At 42.3% G+C, this 26372-nt stretch overlaps 1 protein-coding gene across 1 annotated transcript in view; it reads left to right on the forward strand.

Moving 5' to 3' along the window:
* MFAP2 (microfibril associated protein 2) overlaps positions 1-26372 on the forward strand; it is a 765069-nt gene that overhangs the window by 200334 nt on the left and 538363 nt on the right. Inside the window, exon 2 of the mRNA XM_044061828.1 lies at positions 23807-23903. Coding sequence (XP_043917763.1) covers positions 23867-23903 — 37 coding nt within the window. The 5' untranslated portion in view covers positions 23807-23866. The remainder of the gene's footprint in view (positions 1-23806; positions 23904-26372) is intronic.

Below are 26372 nucleotides of genomic sequence, written 5' to 3' on the forward strand. Positions count from 1 at the left end.
TTTACGCACGCATGTCTTTCAAACACTACCCAACCACGGGGAGGACATGCTGACTCCACACAGAAGGCACTTTCAAGCCAAGCCGAGAATCGAACAGGAGAACCTCTTGCTGTGAGGTAACAATGCTACCGCCGTACCACCGCTGACAGTATTCCACATTTTGGTGATGGAAGGCTGAGAGCTATGTTACAGAGAGGTTTATTGCATGTCCATGCTGTCTAGTCTTATGATTGGTGAGCTAATGTATTTTACTGTGTGCATTTCTGTGGATAATTTGAGCTGCGTGTACTCAGGATTTGTAAAGCATTGTTTAATTTACTGCAAAACTTCTACAAAGAAAAGGAAAAAAGAAAGCAAGCGGGTTAAACAAGAAATAAGTGGTTTTGCTGGCAGGACCAACACAATGAACTTTTGATGTGTAGTGCAATTTACAATTGACTAGTAGTTCTGATGCTGTTTGTTTTAGCACAGTTCCTCCCTTTCCCTTTTTAAGTGCAACTTAGACCAATGGATGGATAATCAAAAATTTACCCAAGTCTGGCTCGTATGTCTGGTGGACAGAGGTAGTCGTAAATCACTACCTATATAAGTCAAATTTGTGGGTCACATTTGGGTTGCACAGCTAAGTATGTAAGGGCCTTAGCAGTCGTTGGCCTAGTGTACATCTATGAAGCTATGAATTAGCTGAGGTATGGAGGTAAAGCAGAAATACTCTGGCTGATTGGTGGAAGTAAGGTGGGGAGGACTGCAGGAGACAGTACCTGAAACTCAAATTCCATTTCTTAAAAAGGCTATGTTATGTCAATTGTTTGCTCTCAACTTACCAAACATTGTTTAAATACAGAGTAACATGTATGTAGGAAAACTAATGTGTAAGAGTCACAGCAAGTAAGTCACTGATAATCTTACTAAGGATTCACAAGCGTATCAGTATTCCTTGTTTTCTCCTTTTTAAGTGAATGAAAGTGTGATCTGACAGTGCAGACTAGGGCATTATAAGGTCATTACCTGTGCCCTCATGGTTCATTATGGGCAAGAAATAGCTTTCCGAGGGAACAAGATCACATTAGTTTGTCTGTCCTCATGAAGGCATTCAGGATTAGAAAAATAAATACAATTAGTAATAAGCAGTTATTTGGACTGTGTAGTTTAGGACTTCATGACAAGAAAAAAATACATTTTGTTAAGTTTCTACCTGTAGTGTTCATTTAAGTATCATTAGACTAAGAAACTTTCAGAAGTCTTCCATCATTTCATTGTTTTCTTATAACTATTCTGGTCAATGAGATTTGCCTGTCAATGTCCCATCCTCTAGAACCATAAGTGGATCTCATTTGTTTTTACTCCTACATATTCCCTCGTATGCTGGTCCTGCATTATTGTCCAGAAGAGACTCGTATAATTTTTCAAACTTATTCTATGCTAAAGAAAATTAGTTCAATTCTTTTAATCTCTCATCTTCTGTTCTAATTCTTAATTCTAATTTCTTAAATTGATAACTTTTTTTAGCCACCAATTTCCAATTATTAACTTATTTGGGATCATTTCCATACCAAACAGAGGATTCATATCCTAAAACTGGTCTAATGTTTGTTTATTAATTTATTTATTTGCTTTTGCTTACTGGGAAAGTCCTACTGGGTTAGATGCTCTTTTTTAGCAGAGGCCCAGAGAGACAAAAGCTCCGAAATGCATACATATTCAGATCTATTCTACATTTGTGTTGTTTAATTGCATATTCAGATACATTCTGATACACTGAAGTTGCATAATACATGCATTCATTTATAAGTATATGCAGATACATTTAAGAAATCTCTATCAGATGAGGTTGTTCTCCTTACAGACCTCCCTAGTTTGAAAGGTTTGGTTCAGATAAGGCTATGTGGCCTCTGTCTTTAAAGTTGTAGTTCACATATGTTCTTACACACCTTTCTGTTTGAAATGAATCAATCTGTAGATCATCTGTACATGATACAACACATGCATTTGTCAATCCCACGTGCAAAGCTGGAATGTTCTTCGTGTTTCACTGTTGCAGTCATTACATTTGGGTAATCCTGCTGGCAGGTTGCCCTCAGCCGGCCTGAATTCCAAAGTCTTGGGTCCTGCGTCGGCTGCTGTCACCCTTCCCCGCCAGGTCAGGGGTATAAAAGAAGCAGCTGACACCATTTTCTTCAGTCTTTCTTGCCGCGCGGTGCCCAAAGCAGAAGCAGTTCGCAAGTGCCGGTTGGCCGACTCCTGAGATTTTCGTTTTTGAGTTTCAGATCTGAAGTCTTCAATAAAGCTAAGTACTCCATTGGGGAAACTTTTTTCTTGCTCCAGACTGGTGTTAGAAAAACTTAATAACTGTATTTCTTGTGGGAAGCAAATACCTCATAAGGATTTTCATTCTTACTGTATTCCTTGCCTAGGCCCTGATCACAAGGTTTCTGGTTGTCAGTTTTCTGCTAGATTTAACCAACGCACTATTAAGCGTTGGTATGATTTTGCCTTAAACTTTTTTGGACGCCGATTCAATTTTCCTGAAATGTCGTCGGGTAGCCATCCGACTACTGGAGTTTACAAAAAGCGCAAAGAAAAAGATAGAGAAAATTAACCGAGGCGGTTCTCAGTGAGGCGCTTTCGCAGCCCCTGACGCCCACTACTTTAGAGTCGTAGGCTGCTACCAACTCCCACGTGGAGTTGGCCATGCCGCTGGATACTCAAGGTATTGGAGCCACGAACGCTAATCCCTCAGATGGGTCTGGAGCCGCTGAGCAGGTACCGGCTTCTGAGGGTGTGTTCAGACCTAAACATCCTTACATTAAAACGACTTCAGCTTCAAAGGCAAAGACTAAACCACCTTCTAAAGCAAGGAAACAAACTCAAGAGCCACGTGGACAGTCCTCTATGCCCAAAAAAAAAAAAAGCTCAAAATGGCCGAAGACTTGATTACTTGATCAGGAGTTCCCATCCCCCTCCTGATAAGAGGCCTAGGCAAGACACTGACTATGAATCTTCAGATCAGGTTTCTATTTCTTCTGATTCCTCTTCTGAACATGAATATTCTCTTCCCCCCTATGAGGGATTCTGATGCTGAAGAATCTATGCCATCAGCATCTCCTCCTGAGGACTATTCCTTTGGGGAAACCTTGCACACCATGAGGGAGCATTTCCACTGGGAGAGCCAAGATTTTTCAGAATGTAAAAAGAGCCTCAGGGATTTTCTATTACTACCTCAACACAGGCCTCTAGCCATTCCACCTGTGTTAGACATTGTAGATGATGTGTTTTTGGAGTCTAGTCTGACCCCTGACTCCTTACCCCCAGCTCCTGTTAAGGCTGACAGATATTACAGGGTTCCTGACTCATGCAAAATTCTTTTTAAAAACCCTGCTACTGACCCAGAAACTATATCACAGGGACCAAAGGGGGTTAAGGCTTCCACTGCAAAAAACCCAACCCCCTCTGACAGAGATTCAAGGGCACTGGATAGATGGGGAAAAAAGGTTTACATCTCTGCAACTTTGGCAATAAGAGCCTTAAACTGTCAATTTCATATGCTTAAGTATCAGCAACATGTCATGGGATTGCTTAAACAGAAAATGTTAAATTCTGAATGTGCAGAAAACAAGGAAATGCAGGATTTATTGTATGCAGCAGAACAAGTTGGAAAACATACTTTGCAATGTGGTTTTGATTCTTTGGAGGCCTCCTGCAGGGCTGCAGTTACAGGTTCTGTAATTAGAAGGCATGCTTGGTTAAAGGAACAAAATCTGCCTGTTCATGTTAAAGTTAAATTACTAGATGCACCTTTACAGCATGATACTTTGTTTGGTGTTAAGGCAGAAGAGGTGTTAAAGAAAATGGAGGACAAAGCTAAATCTATGCAAACTGTCAAAGATTTTTTACAGGTACAGCCACCTAGGTTTAGTAGACACTGGCCTACAAAAAATTGGTCCTTTCCTGTGTCAGACAGACCTCAAAGGGGCAGACCTAGACACCCTAGGGGCAGATCCCAGGCTCAAGGTCCTTATAGGCCTAAGCAATGGGGTGCTTCTACCTCCAAAGCTGGAGAAGATAGATCACAAACATAGAGAAAACAGTCCCAATGACTTCCCCCTGCCGGCACCAAGCACTTATCTTCTGGCAGCACCCTTAGGGGGAAAATTAGCACTTTTTGCTCAAAACTGGCACATCATAACCCAGGACAAGTGGGTTCTAAACATAGTGTCACAAGGCTACAAGTTCCACTTCCATACTCTACCAAAGGCAAACGGCTGGCCAGATCTGCCAAAAAAATCAATGGGCAGAGACACAAAAACAAGTCTCATCCCTCATGGACATGGGGGCCATTCAACAAGTACCAGAGCAAGAGCAGGGACAAGGATTTTACTCAAGACTGTTCTTGGTACCCAGAAAGGACAATGCCTGGAGGCCGATACTGGACCTATCTATTTTGAACACTTTCCTGGATATTTCAAAATTCAAAATGTTGACTTTGCAGCAGCTTCTGCCCATGCTGGGCAAGAATGCTTGGCTTGTGACTTTAGACCTAAAAGAGGCATACCTGCATGTTCCATTCAGACAATCATGCAGAAGATACCTAAGATTCAAGGCTGGTTCAATGCATTACCAATTCTCTGCACTGCCCTTTGGCTTATCTACTGCGCCCAGGGTCTTTACAAAGTGCCTGGCACCAGTAATTGCATTCTGCAGACAAAGAGGAATACAAATATATCTTTACTTGGACGACTGTCTCATTCAAGCAGAGAACAAGGACATTCTTCTTCAACATCTGGCGTTTGTGAAAAGACTTCTAACATGCCTAGGGTACACAGTCAACAAAAAGAAATCAAAACTAGTACCCTCACAAGAGATAATATTCCTGGGTGCAAGCTTGAATACAACTGCCCAGATGGCTTATCTCATGCCAGACAAACAAAGGCAACTGACTACCTGTTTCAAAAAGTTGGCAACAAAGGCCCAGTTATCTGCCAGAAAAATTCTGCAGGCTTTGGGCTTCATGGCATCCTGCATCCTACTAATTCCATATGCAAGACTGCATATGAGGAAACTTCAGTGGTACCTAAAAAGTGTTTGGACTCAACATTGCCACAGCCTGGAAACAGTCATTACTCTCATTCCCTGCCTGCAACAGGAGTTTTGATGGTGGGCAAAGGCTTGTCACCAGAACAAGGGGCAGCCATTCACATTACCTCCAGCCAGGCAGACACTAACAACGGATGCATCAGACTATGCCTGGGGAACCCACATTGCAGGAAGATGCATTCAGGGCACATGGATCTCAAACCAAATGCATCTACATATCAATCAAAAAGAGATGTTAGCTGTTCAAAAGGCCCTGACAGCCTTCAAGGACCTACTTCATCCGGGACAACTACTGATAAAGACAGACAACACCACGGTCATGTGGTATATAAACAAGCAGGGGGACACACATTCTTACCCCCTTTGCAGACTAGCCATGACCTTGTGGGACACAGCTTTGACTTACCAAGTACATCTGCAGGCACAATTCCTTCCAGGAAAGGAAAATACTCTGGCAGACGAACTAAGCAGAAACCTCATGGATCCCAACAAGTGGAAGCTGGATCCTCAAGTCTTCAGCATGATAACAAGGAAATGGGGATGCCCGGGCATAGATCTATTTGCCTCCCCTCTCAATTACCAACTAAAAAGATTCTGCACAAGGACTTATCACAGACAAGCATGGAAAGTGGAAGCCCTATCTTTCAGCTGGAAAAACCTATCAGTATATGCTTTTCCGCCACTGCCTGTCCTCCCCAAGGTGCTCCTAAAGGTCAGACAGGAGAAGCCAAAGATGATACTGATTGCCCCAGACTGGCCACACCAGTACTGGCACCCAGTACTAAGAAACTTATCTCTATACCCAGCTTGGACCTTACCTCAGATACCTCGACTACTGTCCCAGCAAGACAATCAGATCATGCACTGCCAACTCAGGACATTAAACTTGGCAGCATGGTGAATAATGTAGTCACACAAAAAACACCTCTCAGTAAAGCTGTGATGTATGTCATTCTGGAAGCCAGAAGGCCTAGTACTAGAAAGTCTTATGGAAAATGGAAGACATTCTGTGCCTGGAACCAGGCACGAGGAACTGATACAGCAGTACCAAATATTCCTCAGATTTTGTAATACTTAACTGAGATGGTGGACAAAGGCCTATCTTTTTCATCAATAAAAATTCATGCCTCTGTCATTTCGGCTCATTACAATACAGAGCCACCACTTTTTTCTCACCCTTTATTAAGGCAGTACCTCAGAGGAGCCAAAAATTTAAGACCCCCCAGGAGACTACCAATACCTGCATGGGACCTCAACTATGTCTTGGAAAAGCTCACCCTGCCTCCTTTTGAGCCAGCTGCTACTGCTGATATGAAGTTTTTATCTTGGAAAACAGCTCTGCTCTTCGCAATTACTTGCAGTCCAGGTTACCCACCCGCCTTCCCCCTTTTTTCTTTTGGATCTTATCTTATCTTTCCTTCTCTGATTTATACTACCTATGTGGTGTATTTGCTTGTAGATGAAGGTAAAATTTATATTGGTGTATTTCTGAATATATATATATATATATATATAAAATTTGGCTACCCTTTTTTTTGGGCACCTGACATCTGGGGCAAGAAAAACTGGAGAAAATGGCATCAGCTGCTTCTTTTATACCCTTGACGGCCTGACGTCAGGGAAGGGGTGACAGCAGCCGACGCAGGACCCAAGACTTTGGAATTCAGGCCAGCTGAGGGCAATCTGCCAGCAGGATTACCCAAATTTAATGACTGCAACAGTGAATATACTCAAACATCTACATTTACGGTAAGTGTACACAACTGTACTTTTTTTTGCATTAAGTTCCATTTTGTGTAGGTATCACTCCTGCTGATAACATTTCATTTTAGCAATGGATGCGTGTTGTATCCTTGTGCTTTACTTCCATCTCTGTGTATTCTAAACACATTTTAATGTATTAGTCAAATACTTCAAGTCCCATACTTGTACCTGATGAGTACAAGGGGCCATCTTGGAATTTGTGGATCACTTATAAGGATACAGCTAAAGTGCGGTGTGCAGTCAAACTGTGAAGCGGAACAAAGGAGGAAAGCTAAGATGATCAGGAGCGCTCCTCCCAACCTGCTGTTTTAAAAGTTAGGAGCAACTCTGCCAGCGGTCAAGGACTCCAAGGCAGAGACAATCTTGAAATGTAGGTGCAATTCAGTTAGATGGCTGTCAGAGTGAAATGATTTACATTAATACACATGTTTCTAAAAAGTAAGGCGTAAGTATCTGTAATGTTTGACACTGCATATTGGTCATAATCATGAATACTTTCTTCAGAGTATACATTTTAGAAGACAAAGGACAAAATTATAATCTAGAATCATAGACACCCAAAAATTCAGAAACAGTCCATATAGGGGATGATCATTTGCAGTCAGAATGAAGAAATGATAAATGTATGGAATGTACACCTTTTGAAAGAAAAAGGCATGAGGATGTAAGTTTACCACATTGTCAGAGGGACTGGTAAATGCTGGTGACTTTTTTCCATATTGGTGACATGGTAAGTCTTCTTCAGTCAAAGGGCTTTTCTTGGGGTGGGGGAGAAAATAGTGATTAGAAAGTGTAGTTTGCAGGATATGGATCATAAGATATGATGATCCTTGTTATACAGGGATGTATACAGAGATCTGGTAATCTGGTAAACTTTAATGGTGAAGGCATGTTTGTAACAGAAGGATGTTCATCGTGTTTCACTGTTGCAGTCATTACACTTGGGTTATCCTGCTGGCAGGCTACCCGCAGTCGGCCTGAATTCCAAAGTCCTGGCCCGGCGTCGGTTGCTGTCACCTCTTCGCTGACGTCAGTGCGACAGGGGTATATAAGTTGCAGCTGATGCCATTTTCTTCAGTCTTTCTTGCCGCGCAGTGCCCGAAGCAAAAGCAGTTCGCAAGTGCCGGTCGGCCGACTCCTGAGATTTTCAAAATTGAATTTCAGATCCGAAGTCTTCAATAAAGCTAAGTACCCCGTTGGGGAAACTTTTTTCTTGCTCCAGACCGATGTCAGAAAAAGTTAACAATTGTATTTCTTGTGGGAAGCAAATACCTCATAAGGATTTTCATTCTTACTGTATTCCTTGCCTAGGCCCTGACCACAACGTTGCTAGTTGTCGGTTTTGTGCTAGATTTAGTCAACGCACTATTAAGCGTCAGTAGGATTTTGCTTTTCATTACTTTGGCCGAAGGTTTAACTGTATAATGCTGTCTGAACAACCGATGACCGGAGTTCATAAAAAGCGCAAGGAAAAAGAAAAGGACAGGCATCCGAGGTCCAAAACCGATGACGAAGCCTCTTCTAGGCCAGTTGCCGGTTTGCCGGTTCTCAGTGAGGCGCTTTCGCAGCCCCTGACACCCGCTACCTCAGAGCTACAGGCCGCCTCCGACTCCCACGTGACGACAACTAGGCCTCTGGATACTCAAGGTATTGGGCCTTCGGAAACTAATCCCTCAGATGGGTCCGGAGCCGCTGAGCAGGCATCGGCTTCTGAGGGTGTTTTCAGACCTACACAGCTTTATATCAAGCAAACTTCAGCATCCAAGACAAGGACTAAAACAGCTTTAAAGACAAGGAAACAAGTACAGCATTCTCCAGGACAAACTTCCATGCCTAAGAAACAGATGCTCAAAATGGCCGAAGACCTAATTACTTTGATCAGGGGTTCCCATCCCCCTCCTGATAAGAGGCCTAGGCAAGACACTGAATATGATTCCTCTGATCAGGTTTCCATTTCCTCTGACTCCTCTTCAGAACAGGGATACTCTATTCCTCCCTGTGAGGATTCTGATGCTGAAGAATCTATTCCTTCAGCTTCTCCTGCTGAGGATTATTCCTTGGGGGAAACCCTACATACCATGAGGGAGCATTTCCACCGGGAGAGCCAAGATTACTCAGAATCTAAGAAAAGGCTCAGAGACTTTCTTTTATTACTTCAGCACAGACCTCTTGCTATTCCACCTGTTCTAGACATTGTAGATGATGTATTTTCAGAGTCCGGACTGTCTCCTGACTCTTTACTTCCTGCACCTGTTAAGCCAGACCGATACTACAGGGTTCCAGATTCTCATAAATTTCTATATAAAAACCCTGCTGCTGACCCGGAAACTATATCTCAGGGTCCCAAAGGGGTCAAGGCTTCTACTGCAAAAAAACCCTGTCCCCTCAGATAGAGATTCTAGGGCACTGGACAGATGGGGGAAAAAAGTTTACACTTCTGCTACCTTGGCTGTAAGGGCTTTAAATTGTCAGTTTCATATGCTTAAATATCAGCAATACTTAATGTCTATTCTAAAACAGAAAATGTTGACAAATTCTGAATGTTCTGAGAATAAGAAAATGCAGGATTTATTGCATGCAGCTGAACAAGTGGGAAAGCATACTTTGCAATGTGGTTTTGATTCACTGGAGGCCTCTTGCAGGGCCGCTGTTACAGGTTCTGTCATTAGAAGGCATGTTTGGTTAAAGGAACAGACTCTGCCTGATCATGTTAAAGCAAAATTATTGGATGCTCCATTACAGCATGATACTTTGTTTGGTGTTAAGGCAGAAGAGGTGTTGAAGAAAATGGAGGATAAAGCTAAATATATGCAGACAGTAAATGATTTCTTACAGGTACAGCCACCCAGATTTAGCAGAAACTGGCCTTCTAAGAATTGGTCCTTTCCTGTGTCAGACAGGCCACAAAGAGGCAGATACAGACACTCTAGAGGCAGACAACAGCCCCAGGGCTCATACAGGCCCAAACAATGGGGTGCTTCAACTTCCAAAAGTGGAGAAGACAAATCACAGCCATATAGGAAACAGTCCCAATGACTTCCCTCTGCCAATGCCAAGCATTTATCTTTTGGCAGCACCCTTAGGGGGAAAGCTAGCACTGTTTTCACAAACTTGGCACGTGATCACCCAGGACAAATGGGTCTTAAATATAATCTCTCAGGGCTACAGGTTCCACTTTCACACCCTTCCAAAGGCAAAAGGCATGTCAGACCTGCCACACAAGCAGTGGGCAGTGGCACAAAAACAAGTTTCATCTCTCGTGGACATGAGGGCTATTCAGCCAGTGCCACAACAAGAGCAGGGACAAGGATTTTACTCAAGACTTTTCTTAGTACCAAGAAAGGACAAAGCATGGAGACCATTTCTGGACCTGTCTATTCTAAATACTTTTCTGGGCGTTCCAAAATTCAAAATGTTGACTCTGCAGCAGCTTCTGCCCATGCTGGGCAAGAAGGCTTGGCTTGTAACTTTAGACCTCAGAGGCATACCTGCATGTCCCAATCAGACAATCTTGCAGAAGATACCTCAGATTCATAGCTGGCTCAATGCACTATCAATTCTCTGCACTGCCCTTTGGCTTATCTACTGTGCCCAGGGTCTTCACAAAATGCCTGGCACCAGTAATTGCATTTTGCAGACAGAGGAATTCAAATATATCCCTACTTGGACGACTGCCTTATTCAAGAAGAGAACAAAGACATTCTACTAAAGCATCTGGCGTTTGTAAAAATATTACTAATATGCCTAGGGTACACAGTAAACGAAAAGAAATCAAAACTAGTACCCACTCAAGAGATAATATTCCTGGGTGCAAGCTTAAATACAACTGCCCAGATGGCTTATCTCACGCCAGACAAACAAAGGCAACTGACTTCTTACTTCGAAAGCATGGCAACAAAGACCCAGTATCTGCAAGAAAACTTCTGCAGGCCCTGGACTACATGGCATCTTGCATTCTGCTAATTCCATATGCAAGACTGCATATGAGGAAACTACAATGGTATCTAAAAAATGTTTGGACTCAACATTGCCACAGCCTGGAATCGTTAATTTCACTCATTCCCTGCCTGCAACAGGAGTTTCGATGGTGGGCACAGGCTTGTCACCACAACAAGGGACAGCCATTCACTTTACCCACAGCCAGGCAAACACTAACAACAGATGCATCAGATTATGCCTGGGGGGCCCACATGGCAGGAAAATGTATTCAGAGCACATGACCCGCAAGCCAAAGGCATCTTCACATCAATCAAAAAGAGATGCTAGCTGTACAAAATGCCCTGACAGCCTTCAAGGGCTTCATCCAGGACAGCTACTGATAAAGATGGACAACACCACAGTCATGTGGTTTATAAACAAGCAGGGGCACACATTCCTACCCCTCTGCAAGAATTGCAGTACCTCTCCTGGAAGACTGCCTCCCTACTAGCTATCACCTCAGCCAGAAGGGTCTCGGAGCTTCAAGCTCTCATGGCCGTCGAGCTCTTCATAAGTGTCCATGCAAAGTCTCCCTGAGGACTAATCCCTCCTTTATGCCCAAGGTGGTATCTGATGTGACCCTTAACCAGGCCATACACCTTCCCACCTTCTTTCCCAACCCTCAAAACAAGGGAGAAAGAATTCTGCACTCACTAGACATGCACAGACAACTCAGATACTATCTGGACCATACTAAGCCATTCAGAAAAACTGACCAGCTTCTTGTAAGCTTTGCCCCAGGGGCAGAAGGGAAGCCCATCGACAAACAAACCATTTCCAAATGGATTTCACACTGTATCCATTTTTGCTACAGACTGCATGGGAAACCCATCCCTAAGTCTATCCGTACCCACTCCACTAGGGCAACCTCCACTTTCACTGCCTTCCTCAGAGGAGTACCTACCAGGGACATCTTGGAAGCGGCCACCTGGACCTCTGTCCATACCTTCACAAAGCATTACCACCTACCTCTCTTTTCCAAGTTTAGGGCAGGGTTTGCCTCTGCAATTCTGCAGGACCTCCTGACCCATACCTAGGACTCTACCTATCCTTCCACCCTTTACCTCAGCTTTGGGAAACATGAAGAACATAGTACAGTTGTGTACATTTACCATAAATGTAGATGTTCTAGTGTATTCACTGTTGCAGTCTTGGTTTCCCTCCTACATCCCCATTTACAGTATTCGGGCTGGCCAAGGGCTACCACAGCAGGGATAACCCACAGGTGATGACTGCAACAGTGAATACACTCGAACATCTGCATTTATGGTAAGTGTACACAACTGTACTTTACCGGTAAGCTAATAGAAGATCACTGTCCCTTTATGATGGCCAACTATGGCCATTCGATGATTTTATTTTCGATGACATCCCTGTTTGTTAAAAGTGCTGTTCATTGGATAATGTTTGATGTACAGCTGTTCAATTTAATATTTTTTCAATTGCTGAACATAGACCCATCTTTGGCCCAAAGCATTTGTCTGTGTTTGACCTTCCTGTATTCTGTTCTCTGGAGGATTCAGTGACCTCGCTCACTTTGGAATTATCTGCAAACATAGTCAGCCAGAGGCATTTGACATTCACTTTGACCTCCAAGAAGTAGATGCCATAGAGCAGCTGGCCCAGCACAGGTGCCCTGAGGGACTCCAGTGTTGAGGTGGCCTCAACAATCCTAACCTCTTGAGTCCTCTCCATGAGAGAGCTAGCTATACAACATATTATCAGGGTCATAGGTTAGTAGGTTCATAGGGGTTTATGCCCAGTTCTGTAACTTTGTTGACAATGCCCAAGAGGGACATTGTATAAAATACTTTCCCCAGATCTAGGTAGGTCATATGCACTACTTTCTCCTCATCCATTACCTTAGTAACCTTTTCAAAGACATCCACCAGTTTCAGTAAGTATGTCTTTCTTTTGATAGAGTCAAACTGGGATGGATCCAATGTCTGGAAGTCTGGTATGTCCTTGTTGATAATGCCTATGGTAAGTCTTTCCATGACTTTGCAAATAAGACTAGTCAGACTAATGGGTCTGTAGTTTCCAAGATCTGCTGAAGGTCCTCCCATGTGAAGGGAGAAGACCATTGCAGTCCCCCATTATCATTACACTAACCCTGTTTTTAAGACTGTAGTTATGTAGTGACTTCAGGGATCCTGATAAGTCATATTTTACAGGGTTCAGAAGGCATCCGGAGATGTTATCATGGCCCATTGAGGCAGTGTTCTTGGCTTTAGTGAGCGCAGTCAGTAAATGCTCCCTAGCGGGTGGCTGGGGTGACAGGGGATGTAAAGCAGGAAATAAATTTGTGTGCTAACAGGTTCGCTATATCACCAGGCTTAGTGAATGGTGGCAAAATTAACCATTAGTTCAGCACATTGCTGTGTGCTGCCCTTGAGGTTTCTGACATAGCTAAAGAAGGCCTTATGGTTATCTTTCCACCTGGGAGGCTATCTTAACCTCAACAATGGCTTTTTTAACCTAATTACCCTTCTTAGTTGTATATTTAGATTGATAAGGGAGGTTTTATCTTTATAAGAATTACCCTTCCTAATTTTTGCCATATTTTTTCCTTTGGTTGTATATCTTGCTTAATTTGGGATGCCACCATGGTGGTTTGTTTCTGGGGCTAGTTCTAGGTTTATTTCTGATAGGTCCAGTAACCTCTATGCAGCTATTAACATGGTTGTACAGACTTTCTGATAGCAATTCATTGTAGGCTACTGTGTTCTCATGGTTTGGAAGGGCATTTTGATAAACCATCACTTAATAAAAGGTAGTTTGCTTTGGAATAGTTCCTAATTGCTACTGGTTTTACAGGGGTTATGGAGTTCATTTTGATTATGAAATAGACACCTTTATGATCAGACCTTTCCAGGAAGGTCGAGACATTGGGGAGATGCATCATTCTCCCATATTTGTGAGTATGAGGTCCAGTATGTTGGAGCCTCTAATGGATGTGTTCACTACTTGGTCAAGGGCATTTGTATTTATAAAGTTCAGGAATCTCTGTGTCTGTAGATTTCAGATTGTGCAGGGTTCCCAGTATATAGAGGGGTAATTAAAGTTTCCAATGAGTAGGGTGTTTGGTTGGATGGTAAGTGTCTCCAGTGGGTCCAAGTATGCACTGTGAGCTTCTTGGGACATGGAAGGTGACCTACAGCTGGCTGGGATATGGTACAGTAATTTGTCTATGGTGATCTGCACATGGAGGAACTGCAGCATGTCATCCTGTTTGACCAAATTAGAGGTATGCTTGTTATTGATCTATATCAAGACACCTGCACTTTTAGCCCTTGTCTATGCAGCTACTGATGTCTATATTCTCAAGTATGAGAAAGGCTTAGTGGGAGTGTTTTTTTTTTTATTTTATTTAGACTCCTGGCATTGAGCAGTAACACCTAGAGGTTGAATTTAGTTGATTTTACTATATCGGTAGGTTTGTCAAATTGGCATTGCCTAAAAAAGGCAGTATGGGTTGGATAAAATTTTATCCACTGTTTGAAAGCCTAGAAGGGACATGTGCACACCATCCTTGGCAAAGCAATGTAGGCTGTTAACCATGTCTTTCCAAACTGATAAATATTGGAGCCCCTTAGAATGACACCAAAAAGACAGACAGTTGTTAAAATCAATCATCTTTTATTCATATTGCAGTATCATCCATGGTGATGGTAATTTGCTGCTCAATACTAGGCTCATACCAGCCTGAGACACACAGTCTGAGAGCTCCATAATGGATCTCTTCATTTAGTCCAGGGTAGTTACTCTCCAGTCATTTACACCTACATGGTCTATGATGGAAACATACTGGTACTTGTGGTGTAATGACTTAAGTGCATGTATGATTTGGTGGATCCTGGGACCAGGTAAGCAACTAACAGATGTTCTTCGTGTTTCACTGTTTCAGTCATCACGTTTGGGTTATCCCTGCCAGGGTAGCCCTCAGTTGGCTCAAATACCAGAGGCTTAGTATTTCTGCGTCAGTTGCCATCGCTCCAGGACTGACATCAGGTCGTCAGTGTTATAAATGAAGGCAGCCAACGCCATTACATCAGTCTTTCTTGCCGAGGAGCCCAAAGCAGAAGCAGTTCGCACAAGTGCCGGTCGGCCGCTACCTGAGTTTTTCATTTCCAAAGTTGAAGTTGAAGTCTTCTAAAGGTAAGTACCCCATTGGGGATCCTTTTTTCTTGCTCTAACAAATGTCAGAAAAAGTTAACAATTGTCTCGCCTGTGGAAAGCAAATACCACACCAAGATTTTCATTCCTATTGCATCACTTGCTTAGGCCCAGACCACTTCGTACCCGCTGTCGCTTTTGTGCTCTGTTCATCCCCACTGTCGCTTTTGTGCTCTGTTCAATGCCAGAACTATACGTCTTCAGGCCCTTATTGTAGCTAGATGTTTTCACTGTCAATCTTCAAATTCTGATATGGCATCCGATAGCAGAACTTCTGAAAAAACATAAAAATAAAGACAGAGACAGACTGCACAGGTCCAAAACTGCTGACGATGCTTCCATTAAGCTAGTTGTCAGTTCTCCGGTCCTCAGTGAGGTGCTTTCACAGCCCCTGATGCCCACTTCTGTGGAATCGCAGGCTGCTACTAAGACCCTTTCAGAGTCCGGTATGCCATGAGACTCTTCATCGACTAAGGATCCTGCGGAAGTCTCTACCTTGGATGGGTCCGGAGCAGGTGAGCATGCACCGGCTTCGGAGGAAGTACTTCGCACTACCGATTCTCGACACAGACCGACGACTTCTTTCGCTTCTACCATTCTTTTGAAAACTACCGAGTTTCTAAGGCCCAGGGTACGAACCACACCCAAGAAACTGACCACCCAATCTCAAGCACCTGCTTCCTTGCCTCAGTCTCAGATGCTTAAAATGGTGGAAGACCTTATAATGCTTATCAGGGGAAGCCAGGCTACCCCTTCCAAAAGAAAAAGAGATTTGTCCCCAGTAATTTTTACCTGAAAAGGAGTACGATGACTCTGATGCATCTGATCGTGAAGATATGCAACCCCTCTCAGCTTATGAGGATTTTGATGCAGAGGGATCCATCCCTTCAGCCTCTCCACCCAAGGACTTCTCCTTTGGGCAAACCCTACATACCTTAAGGGAACATTTCCAATGGGAATGTCAGGACTACTCTCAGTCAAAAAAGAGACTCAGGGAATTTCTAGATATTTCACAGCACAGACCTCTAGCCCTTCTTCCTGTCCTGGATGTTGTGGATGATGTTTTTATGGAATCCAGTTTGACTCCCAACAGCCTCCCTCCTGCTCCCAGGAAACCAGACAGGTACTATAGAGTCCCTGACTCTCACAAATTTATGTTCAAAAATCCTACTGCTGACTCCGAGGTTATCTCTCAAGGACCTAAAGGAATTAAAGCAACTTTTGCTAAGAATCCCACCCCCTCAGATAGGGATTCCCAAGCATTAGACAGATGGGGTAAAAAAGTATACACCTCTGCTACTCTTGCTATTAGAGAACTAAATTGTCAGTTCCATATGCTGAAATATCAGCAACATACCATGGAACTCCTCAAACAAAAAATAACTTCCTTTCCTGCTTGTGCAGAAAATAAAGAGTTTGCTCAAAACTGGCACATCATAACCCAGGACAAGTGGGTTCTAAACATAGTGTCACAAGGCTACAAGTTCCACTTCCATACTCTACCAAAGGCAAACGGCTGGCCAGATCTGCCAAAAAATCAATGGGCAGAGGCACAAAAACAAGTCTCATCCCTCATGGACATGGGGGCCATTCAACAAGTACCAGAGCAAGAGCAGGGACAAGGATTTTACTCAAGACTTTTCTTAGTACCAAGAAAGGACAAAGCATGGAGACCAATTCTGGACCTGTCTATTCTAAATACTTTTCTGGGCGTTCCAAAATTCAAAATGTTGACTCTGCAGCAGCTTCTGCCCATGCTGGGCAAGAAGGCTTGGCTTGTAACTTTGGACCTCAAAGAGGCATACCTGCATGTCCCAATCAGACAGTCTTGCAGAAGATACCTCAGATTCATAGCTGGCTCAATGCACTATCAATTCTCTGCACTGCCCTTTGGCTTATCTACTGTGCCCAGGGTCTTCACAAAATGCCTGGCACCAGTAATTGCATTTTGCAGACAAAGAGAAATTCAAATATATCCCTACTTGGACGACTGCCTTATTTAAGCAGAGACCAAAGACATTCTACTAAAGCATCTGGCGTTTGTAAAAACATTACTAATATGCCTAGGGTACACAGTAAACGAAAAGAAATCAAAACTAGTACCCACTCAAGAGATAATATTCCTGGGTGCAAGCTTAAATACAACTGCCCAGATGGCTTATCTCACGCCAGACAAACAAAGGCAACTGACTTCTTACTTCGAAAGCATGGCAACAAAGACCCAGTATCTGCAAGGAAACTTCTGCAGGCTCTGGACTACATGGCATCTTGCATTCTGCTAATTCCATATGCAAGACTGCATATGAGGAAACTACAATGGTATCTAAAAAATGTTTGGACTCAACATTGCTACAGCCTGGAATCGTTAATTTCACTCATTCCCTGCCTGCAACAGGAGTTTCGATGGTGGGCACAGGCTTGTCACCACAACAAGGGACAGCCATTCACTTTACCCACATCCAGGCAAACACTAACAACAGATGCATCAGATTATGCCTGGGGGGCCCACATGGCAGGAAAATGTATTCAGAGCACATGACCCGCAAGCCAAAGGCATCTTCACATCAATCAAAAAGAGATGCTAGCTGTACAAAATGCCCTGACAGCCTTCAAGGACTTCATCCAGGACAGCTACTGATAAAGATGGACAACACCACAGTCATGTGGTTTATAAACAAGCAGGGGGGCACACATTCCTACCCCCTCTGCATTTAAGCCATGATTTTGTGGAACACAGCATTGACTTACCAAGTACAAAAGCGCAATTCCTACCAGGAAAAACAAATGCTCTGGCAGACGAACTAAGCAGAAACCTCATGGATCCTCACGAGCGGAAACTAGATCCACAAATCTTCAACATGATAACAAGGAAATGGGGATGCCCAGACATAGATCTTTTTGCCTCCCCTCACAACTGCCAACTTCAGAGATTCTGCACAAGGACTTATCACAAACAAGCATGGAAAGTGGATGCTTTGTCATTCAGCTGGGACAACCTTACAGTTTATGCCTTTCCTCCACTGCCTCTCCTCCCCAAGGTACTCCTAAAGGTCAGACAAGAGAAGCCACAAATGATACTGATTGCCCCGGATTGGCCACGCCAACACTGGTACCCAATCCTAAGGAGCTTTTCTCAAGGCCCAGCCTGGACATTGCTTCAAATTCCCCATTTACTGACCCAACATAACAATCAAATCCTGCACAGCCAACTCAGAACCCTAAATCTAGCTGCATGGCGGATAGTGTAACCATTCAGAATACACCTCTCTCTAAAGCGGTGATGGATGTTATTTTGGAGGCCAGGAGGCCCACACCAGAAAATCTTATGCAGAAAAATGGAAGGGATTCTGTGCTTGGAACCAGGCACAAGGATTTGACACGCTTGTTCCAAATATTCCTCAGATTTTACAATATCCACCTGAGATGCTGGACAAAGGCCTATCCTTCTCATCAATTAAGATCCATGCCTCGGCCATTTCAGCTCATTACAATACGGACCCACCTATTTTTTCACATCCATTGCTTAGACAGTACCTCAGGGGGCCAAAAACATAAGACCTCCAAGGAGAGCACCAGTACCTGCATGGGACCTCAATTTTGTCTTGGAAAAACTCACACTGCCTCCTTTTGAGCCAGCCAATACAGCTGAGATAAAATTCTTATCATGGAAAACAGCTCTGCTCCTAGCAATAACTTCAGCAAGAAGAGTCTCAGAGTTACAGGCATTAATGGATGTGGAACCTTTTATTATCTTCCATCCGGACAGGGTTTCTCTAAGGACAAACCCAACATTCATGCCTAAGGTAGTTTCCACTGTGGCTCTTAACCAAACCATTCATTTGCCTACTTTTTACCCAACCCACAGAATAAAGGGAAGAGACTTCTGCATTCTTTGGACATACACAGACAGCTACGCTTCTACTTGGACAAAACTAAAGCTTTCAGAAAGACTGAGCAACTTTTAGTGGCATATGCTGCAGAATCACAAGGAAAGGCTATCTCAAAGCAGACTATTTCAAAATGGATAGGACACTGCATTCGTTTCTGCTATTCACGACATGGCAAATCAGTTCCTAAGGGCATTAGACCACATTCCACCATGGCAGCTGCCACCTCAACAGCCTTCCTGAGAGGAGTACCAACCAAGGATATTTTGGAGGCTGCAACTTGGACTTTAGTGCACACTTTTACTAAGCACTACCACTTACCTCTTTACTCTAAATCCAGAGCAGGCTTTGCCGCTGCAGTTCTGCAGGGCCTCATAGCCACTCCTAATTCTTTTTAGATCCAGCCGCCCAACCTCAGGTTTGGGATTCAACCCAAGTGTAATGACTGTAACAGTGAAACACGATGAACATAGTACAGTTGTGTACCTACCATAAATGTAGATGTTCGAGTGTATTCACTGTTGCAGTCCAGGTTACCCACCCTCCATCCCCCTTTCTTTGCTGGGACTTATCTGTACTTCTCTATTCTTTACAACCTATGTGGTGTATTTGCTTGTAGATGAAGGTAATGTTTATTTTAGTGCATGCTTTTTATAAGCAATGTTTTATTTAGCCTACCCTTTTGGGGGCACCTGACATCTGGAGCAAGAAAAACTGAAGAAAATGGCATCGGCTGCAACTTATATACCCCTGTCGCACTGACGTCAGGGAAGAGGCAACAGCAACCGACGCCGGACCAGGACTTTGGAATTCGGGCCGACTGCGGGTAGCCTGCCAGCAGGATAACCCAAGTGTAATGACTGCAACAGTGAATACACTCGAACATCTACATTTATGGTAGGTACACAACTGTACTTTAGTGTGGTTTGGTACAGATTCCTTACTTAAGTTTTGCACCACAGAATACAGAGCTTGCAGTACCTTTATGCATTTTCCTCCCCTTCATTCGTTTTATTTATGTCCTGCATCTTTGCTGAAAAGTTACATTTTTCATATCCTAATGTTAGTTGTCCTTTCTGGCTCTTTACGTCAAGGTTGGGTTAATGTGGAGATACATCCATAAACTACAATTTATGTACCTGTTCACATGCATGGGGCAGCCAACTTTGTTAAGATTACAGAAATAACCTAATGCAAAGCTAGCCCTGACATCACTGGGAAGTTAGTAGATTTGTGGTGGGTGTGGCTTAATAAAAAGTTTAGAAATCTCTTTATTAAAACGCAACCCAAATGTATTATGAGTGATGGGAGTTGGGTACATTGCATCACGTATACTACATATGCTGAGATACAGTCTGCACCAACCAGTTCTAAGTGTCAATGGTAATCTTGCATAGCAACAGGGATGAACATTGTACATCAAGAGAATTACTAAAATCAAAGCGACTTTGCCTCTAGTTGCTTTATTTGGCCAGGGCAGAATGGTAGGAGGAACAGTTGGAGAAAGGAGAGCAAGAGAGATAGAATATGAGAGTAACTATCAACAGTACGTATCGAGTTTCAGAGATAAGATAATAGACACAAAGTAACACAAATGAGCTTTATATGAAACTAAGGAATGGTAAAAGTGAAGCAGTTTACACAGCATTAATTAACCCATTTCTGCCCAACTACCTTTAATGATACCCTACAAAATATCAACTGGCATCCACTTAAAGTCCTACCACTGAATGATGCTGTTGAATTCTTTAATTCAGCATTCCCCCATGTATTAGACAATCTCGCTCCTCTCCAGCATAGGAGAGTGAAAGTCAGCCAGGCCAGTTGGCTTAACAAATCCACCAAACAACTTATGAAAACTAGGGATAAGGCCTGGAAATTATGGCATACAAGTAAAAACCCTGCAGACTTCACTCAATACAAACAACTGCATAATCAAGTAAAGCAACTTGTCATCAAAAACAAACAAGACTACTACATTACAATAATGATATATCTAACTTCCGTCCCAATTGCTATCCTCTATCCCATCTCCAAAATTCAGGAAAAATGTATCCATAGCCAACTACTTAACTACCTACTACACCGCAACCTCCTCTCCCCAACTCAGCATGGGTTTACACCTAGTCATAACACCAATACTGCTCTTATATCTTTCTTGGACACAATCATCCATGCTTGAAACTCAGGAGACCTTGTCTCCTCACTATTTCTTGACCTTTCCAAGGCACTTTATACTGTCTCTCACCTGCTTCTTCTGACCAAACTCTCCAATTTAGGCATATCTCACCCTACCCTAGGCTGGTTTTCCAAATACCGTACAGATAGACAACAAGCAGCCAGATGGCACCGATCCCTCTCTCTTTTCCTCAACAGCAGTACTCGAGGTCCACAAGGGTCCATACTAGATCCTCTGCTCTTCAGCATTTTGATTAATGATTTCCAGAACAGCATACCCCATGCCAATGTCATCCAATATGCAGATGACTCCACCATCATCTGCATGACCAAGTCTACTTCAGAACTACTTACACTCACCCAAAATGCCTTCACCTCCACTGAAACCTGGATGTATAATAACCATTTAGCCCTAAATGCTAATAAAACCAAACTCATGTTATTCACCCACCAAAAAAACAACACTCCTAACCAAAAATGAATTTACCAGCAACTCACTCAACAGCACTTGCCTCGAAGTAGTCAAATATACCAAACTTCTAGGGGTCATCATAGATGAACACCTAACTTTCAATCATCATATTAACACAAACATCAAAATAATCATCAGAAACTAGGCATCTTGTACAGGCACAAACACTTCCTCACCTATGCTGCAAGTCCATCTCTTGGCTCTTCCTTTCTACTTCCATCCTTGCTCGATGGTACACCTCTCCTTACTAATATACAGTCCTCTCTTAAATCCAAACTGGACTCATGCTACAATAAAATTGCAAAATTTGTAGCCAGCACTATACACTCCTCCCACCACTGTGCTTCACTCCATTGTCTAAACTGGCTAGAACTTCCCCAACATCTAACATGCCTGCAACTAGCCATAGGTCATAAGCTAATCTATAAGGTTTCTAGTTGTCCTGCCCTCTCCTCTCAGTTCACTATGTATCACCCAATTAGACCTCTGCAATCAGTCAATCAGATGCTCCTTAATGTAGCAAAACCTAATCTTTCCACCAGTCAAATGCATTACCCATATGCTATAGCAAAACTATGGAGTGGTCTCCCTCCTTCAGTTAGGTCTACTAGCAACCCTGAATGCTATAACACATCAGTGAAACAACACCTGTTCTCCCATTGGCTATGTACATGTACCAGCACTGACTAAAAAAAAAACAGTATTCCTAGCCTTCCTACTTTTCCTCCCCATCTCACTTATGGCTCAGACTCTTCATATATACATTCAGAGCTTCCAGCTTACTATGTCCAACATGTGTCACCCAGGCACACATAACCTACTATATCAGTTACCTACCATATCTTCTATTCGGTATTGATGCCTAGATAGCAGTAGCTCTAAGGCTGTCCCTCACTCTCAGTATCTGTAATCTGCTGTTTTCTGTCTTCCCCTCTCTACTGCAGAACTGCAATACTGTATTGTTCACACATTCACTATTATCCCAAGTCATCAATTATATTCTAGTTTGGCTTGCATACTTAAAATCTAACATCTGTATAACTAGTATTATATATTTTATTGTATCATCTGTTCTGTAATGTAGTGTTCTTTGCCATAACTGCTTGATTTCTGTATTTTGATTCTGTAGCTTTGTCATGTTGTTTTTGGAGCTTTTTTCCCCCAGCCTGTACTGAAAACGGGCTCACTTTGGCCCAGTAGACCTCCCAGTAAACAAATGCAAATAAATAAATAATCGATGTAGTGGACAAACTGCTAGCAAAGAGAAAGTTGTTAAGTAATGGTGGCTGGAGTGACAATCTAAGAAGAGTTGAATGGGGTAGAAATAGAGAAGAGGTTTATGGCATTATCAATGGTGCAGTAACACAGTACTTAGATAACTAGAAAGTAAAAAATACTCATAAAAAGATAACTCAAATGTCCCATGCAGATAAATGCACCTACTTTCTTTCAGTAAAAATAAAATGCTTTAGTTTGTTGGCAGAATACTGAACAGAAAGGCACCCTGACACATCAGCATGAAGTGGACACTAAAGTTTTGGAACCAAATTGATAAAGTTTGGTATGCCATTTCCAGTCTTGTCCAGGGTACGTCAAGTAATACTACCTCTAGGGATTTAAGCTCCCAAATGAATGTTGCCGCATATAAAGCCCATCATGTGTTAACCAGCTGTTACTAGTGTGCCTGAAGGAGCTGTGTGCATTAGTATGATTTAGGTGATAAATGCATGGAATGTTTATACTGCCCCTCCCCTTACCTAAATTTCCTACATGAAACTGCTGTGCAATTTTATCCAAGAGCATTTTTATTAATTTCTCCTTGAGGTAACTGCTTTCAGGTTGCTGATTTTCAGTCAGTTGTTTTCTCTGTTGTACTTAAGTAAAGCTATAGCCCTGCCTCTGAAAGCAAAGAATGACCAAGTAGAGATTCATGAAATCTTGTAGTCTAGCACCCACTTCTCAACCTAGTACAGTAGTGTAATGCATGGAAAACTGTTGATATGCATATCAGAACTTGTTAACCTACTTGATAATCTAAATACATTGATGGAGCTGTCCAAAAGTACACAAGATGGCCGGCCAGTGAGGTGAGCAAACAAACAATAGGCAGGACTTCTTGTAACGGATTTAGATGTTTAAAGGACTGTACTTTATTCATTCATTAAAACAATATATATATATATATATATATATATATATATATATATATATATATATATACATATATACTAACACTTTACCTGTTTTGTTTTTACAGAACAACTGCAGCAAATTTAGTTAACTACTAGGTCTGCTGTTTCCTGCTCTTCTAACAGTCATGAAGCCCATCAGAATACTACTCCTGTGTCTACCTGGTGAGTATTGAGTATGATGAATGCTGTATGACACACTGCGGTCATATAAAAAGTTCCAGTAAGGATTAAATGAGGTACACATGCTACCTGGTGAGTATGAAGAATGCTGTATGACAAACTGCAGTCATATACAAAGTTCTAGTAAGGATTAAATGAGGTGCACATGTAAAAATATTTGGATAGCAATTTTCATGTCCTGTTGATTACAGTTAGTGCAAGTTTATTTCTTGGAAGATACTCTGCAGTCGAAGTAAAGTCACTAGCTTCTATTTAAAATTAACGTGGTTGTACAGAATCTTCTACCTGATATAGCTGTGATGTCCATGGATTGCAGGAAATAATCTGCTTCAGCTCCATCCAGGGACCCAGTTCCCAATGACAGGGGAGTAGAATACTCAACAGATTTAGGAGGAAAGTTTACACTTCTGCTACCCTGTCCTTCAGATAATTGTACTGCCAGACCCACATGTTTAACTTATGAGCAATCTTTCCTGGAGAAAGTAAGGGCTAATGCAGAGAGGATTTCAGATAAGGATCTGACGTAGGAGATGCTTGAGTTATGTGTTGGTAACTACTGCATAAATATAGATATGGTGCTCTTGCTGTGTCATGAAAGGTCCTGACAGGCTATGTGAATGTGGAATTCCTGAATGCACTTCTGGACAAAGACCTCATCTTCGCTGAAGAGTCTTTTGTGGAGAGTGCAGTTTCCAATTTACCCAAAGTGCAGAGGAATCCCTTCTGTTAAAAGAGATCATCTAACTCTTGTGCTTCCAATGTTGAGGAATGTACTGGAGCAAGAGCCCATAGACAGACTGCCTTAACAAGAAGAAAATAAAGGCTTTTACTCCAAACTGTTTCTAGTGCGAAGAAAAAAGGTGCATGGAAACCCAAACTGGCTGTGTTTCTTTTAAATATTTTTATCATTCCTAAATTGAAAATAGTAACATTCTAAGGCTTTCTTCATGTAGTATTCCCTCTAGCCTTCCTGGACATACTGGACCTAAAGGGCAAACTCTATTTCACATGGATGGAGAGCTTATTCCATATTGCTGGGACCCTTTGAGAGACATATCAGTTTCTTCAGCATATTCTGTTTATGTCACAGGATACATTCAGGTCCTTGCAGCTAGTGTTTCTGGGTGCTGTTTGTTTTGCAGACGTGCAGGAGAGCCATCACAGCCAGATCTGAGGATGTCTTATATGCCAGGTATAGAGCACTTCTCTGTAACCTGTAGGAAACTTAGTAAAGAGATAGGTCCTTAAGGTGATCTGTGTAAGATAGGGTATTCATGACCTGTATTATCCTGATGAGGAACCTTTGAGGGCATTCCAACTGTTAAGTGCCTGGTTAGGTAAATGATGGGTCTGATAAGGGCTGAGTAGAGTGGTACTATAACTTCTTTTGACTGGGATGCCATACCCTAGCTTATAAGTTGGGTGACATGGAATGATTTTTTTACTCTCTTTCTATGTACTGGTCGAAGCCCAGATTACTGTCTATATATGTTTCCAGATCCCTAACTGCCGGATCTGCTCAGGGTGTTTTATCAATGGAGTAATTAGCTAGGGTAGACTTCTAAATGGCAAAGTAATGCATTTCTTTATGTTGAGTTTTAGTCTATGGCTTTGACACCAGTCATTTGTTTGTGTTACACCTTCTTGTAGGATGCTAACTTAGGAATGAGGTCCATTTTAAACATGGTATTAGAAAACCAAAAGACTTGGAGAAGTTAAACCTAAAGCCACTGTAAGCAACACGTCTCAGGGGGGTTAGTGCTCAGTGTACCATAGAAACAATCACCTTGTCCTCAGTTCATACCCTCTCAAGACTCTGTAGGGCAGAATATGCCTCTGTTATCCTGAAAGATATAATATCCTGATTTTTTTTTTTCCTTTTTACTGTGAAGTCCCCCTCTGCATTATTTATTTTGGGAATCGTACCATATGTGATGACTGCAACAGTGAACAATACAAGGAGCCTCTACATTTATGACAGCCTCCCAACACAACTGCATTTTCTTAACTCTTCAAATTCAGCCTTTATATAGCAGTCTACCATAGTATATTAACATCAGTTAAGCATATTTAAATACATTTAAGCACATTTAAAGAGACAGTAATGTTATTTAAGCACTAACAATCTGTTGCCATAATAATGCAATACTTAATTCACAATTGTTGAATACAATGCAAAACCTTAATTCAATAATGATATATGCTGTTCATATACTGCCATAATATCACATCTGTTATAGGATTTTATTCTGAATACAACATAAACCAACACTTTACTGCCACTACCATCCATGTACTTGAAATCTACTATTTTTCCGTCAGGGAATTCATTGGCGTAATTGGCAACACTGCTTATGGGGTTATCATTCCTTATATCACATAGACATGTTCTTGAACAGATTTCTCAAGCATCTTGCATGTTTGTAAAGTATGCCATTTGAGTGTTATAAA

This window comes from Protopterus annectens, chromosome 2.part0 (assembly GCF_019279795.1).
Source record: "Protopterus annectens isolate FY-2018-M chromosome 2.part0, PAN1.0, whole genome shotgun sequence".
Classification (NCBI taxonomy): Eukaryota; Metazoa; Chordata; order Ceratodontiformes; family Protopteridae; genus Protopterus; species Protopterus annectens.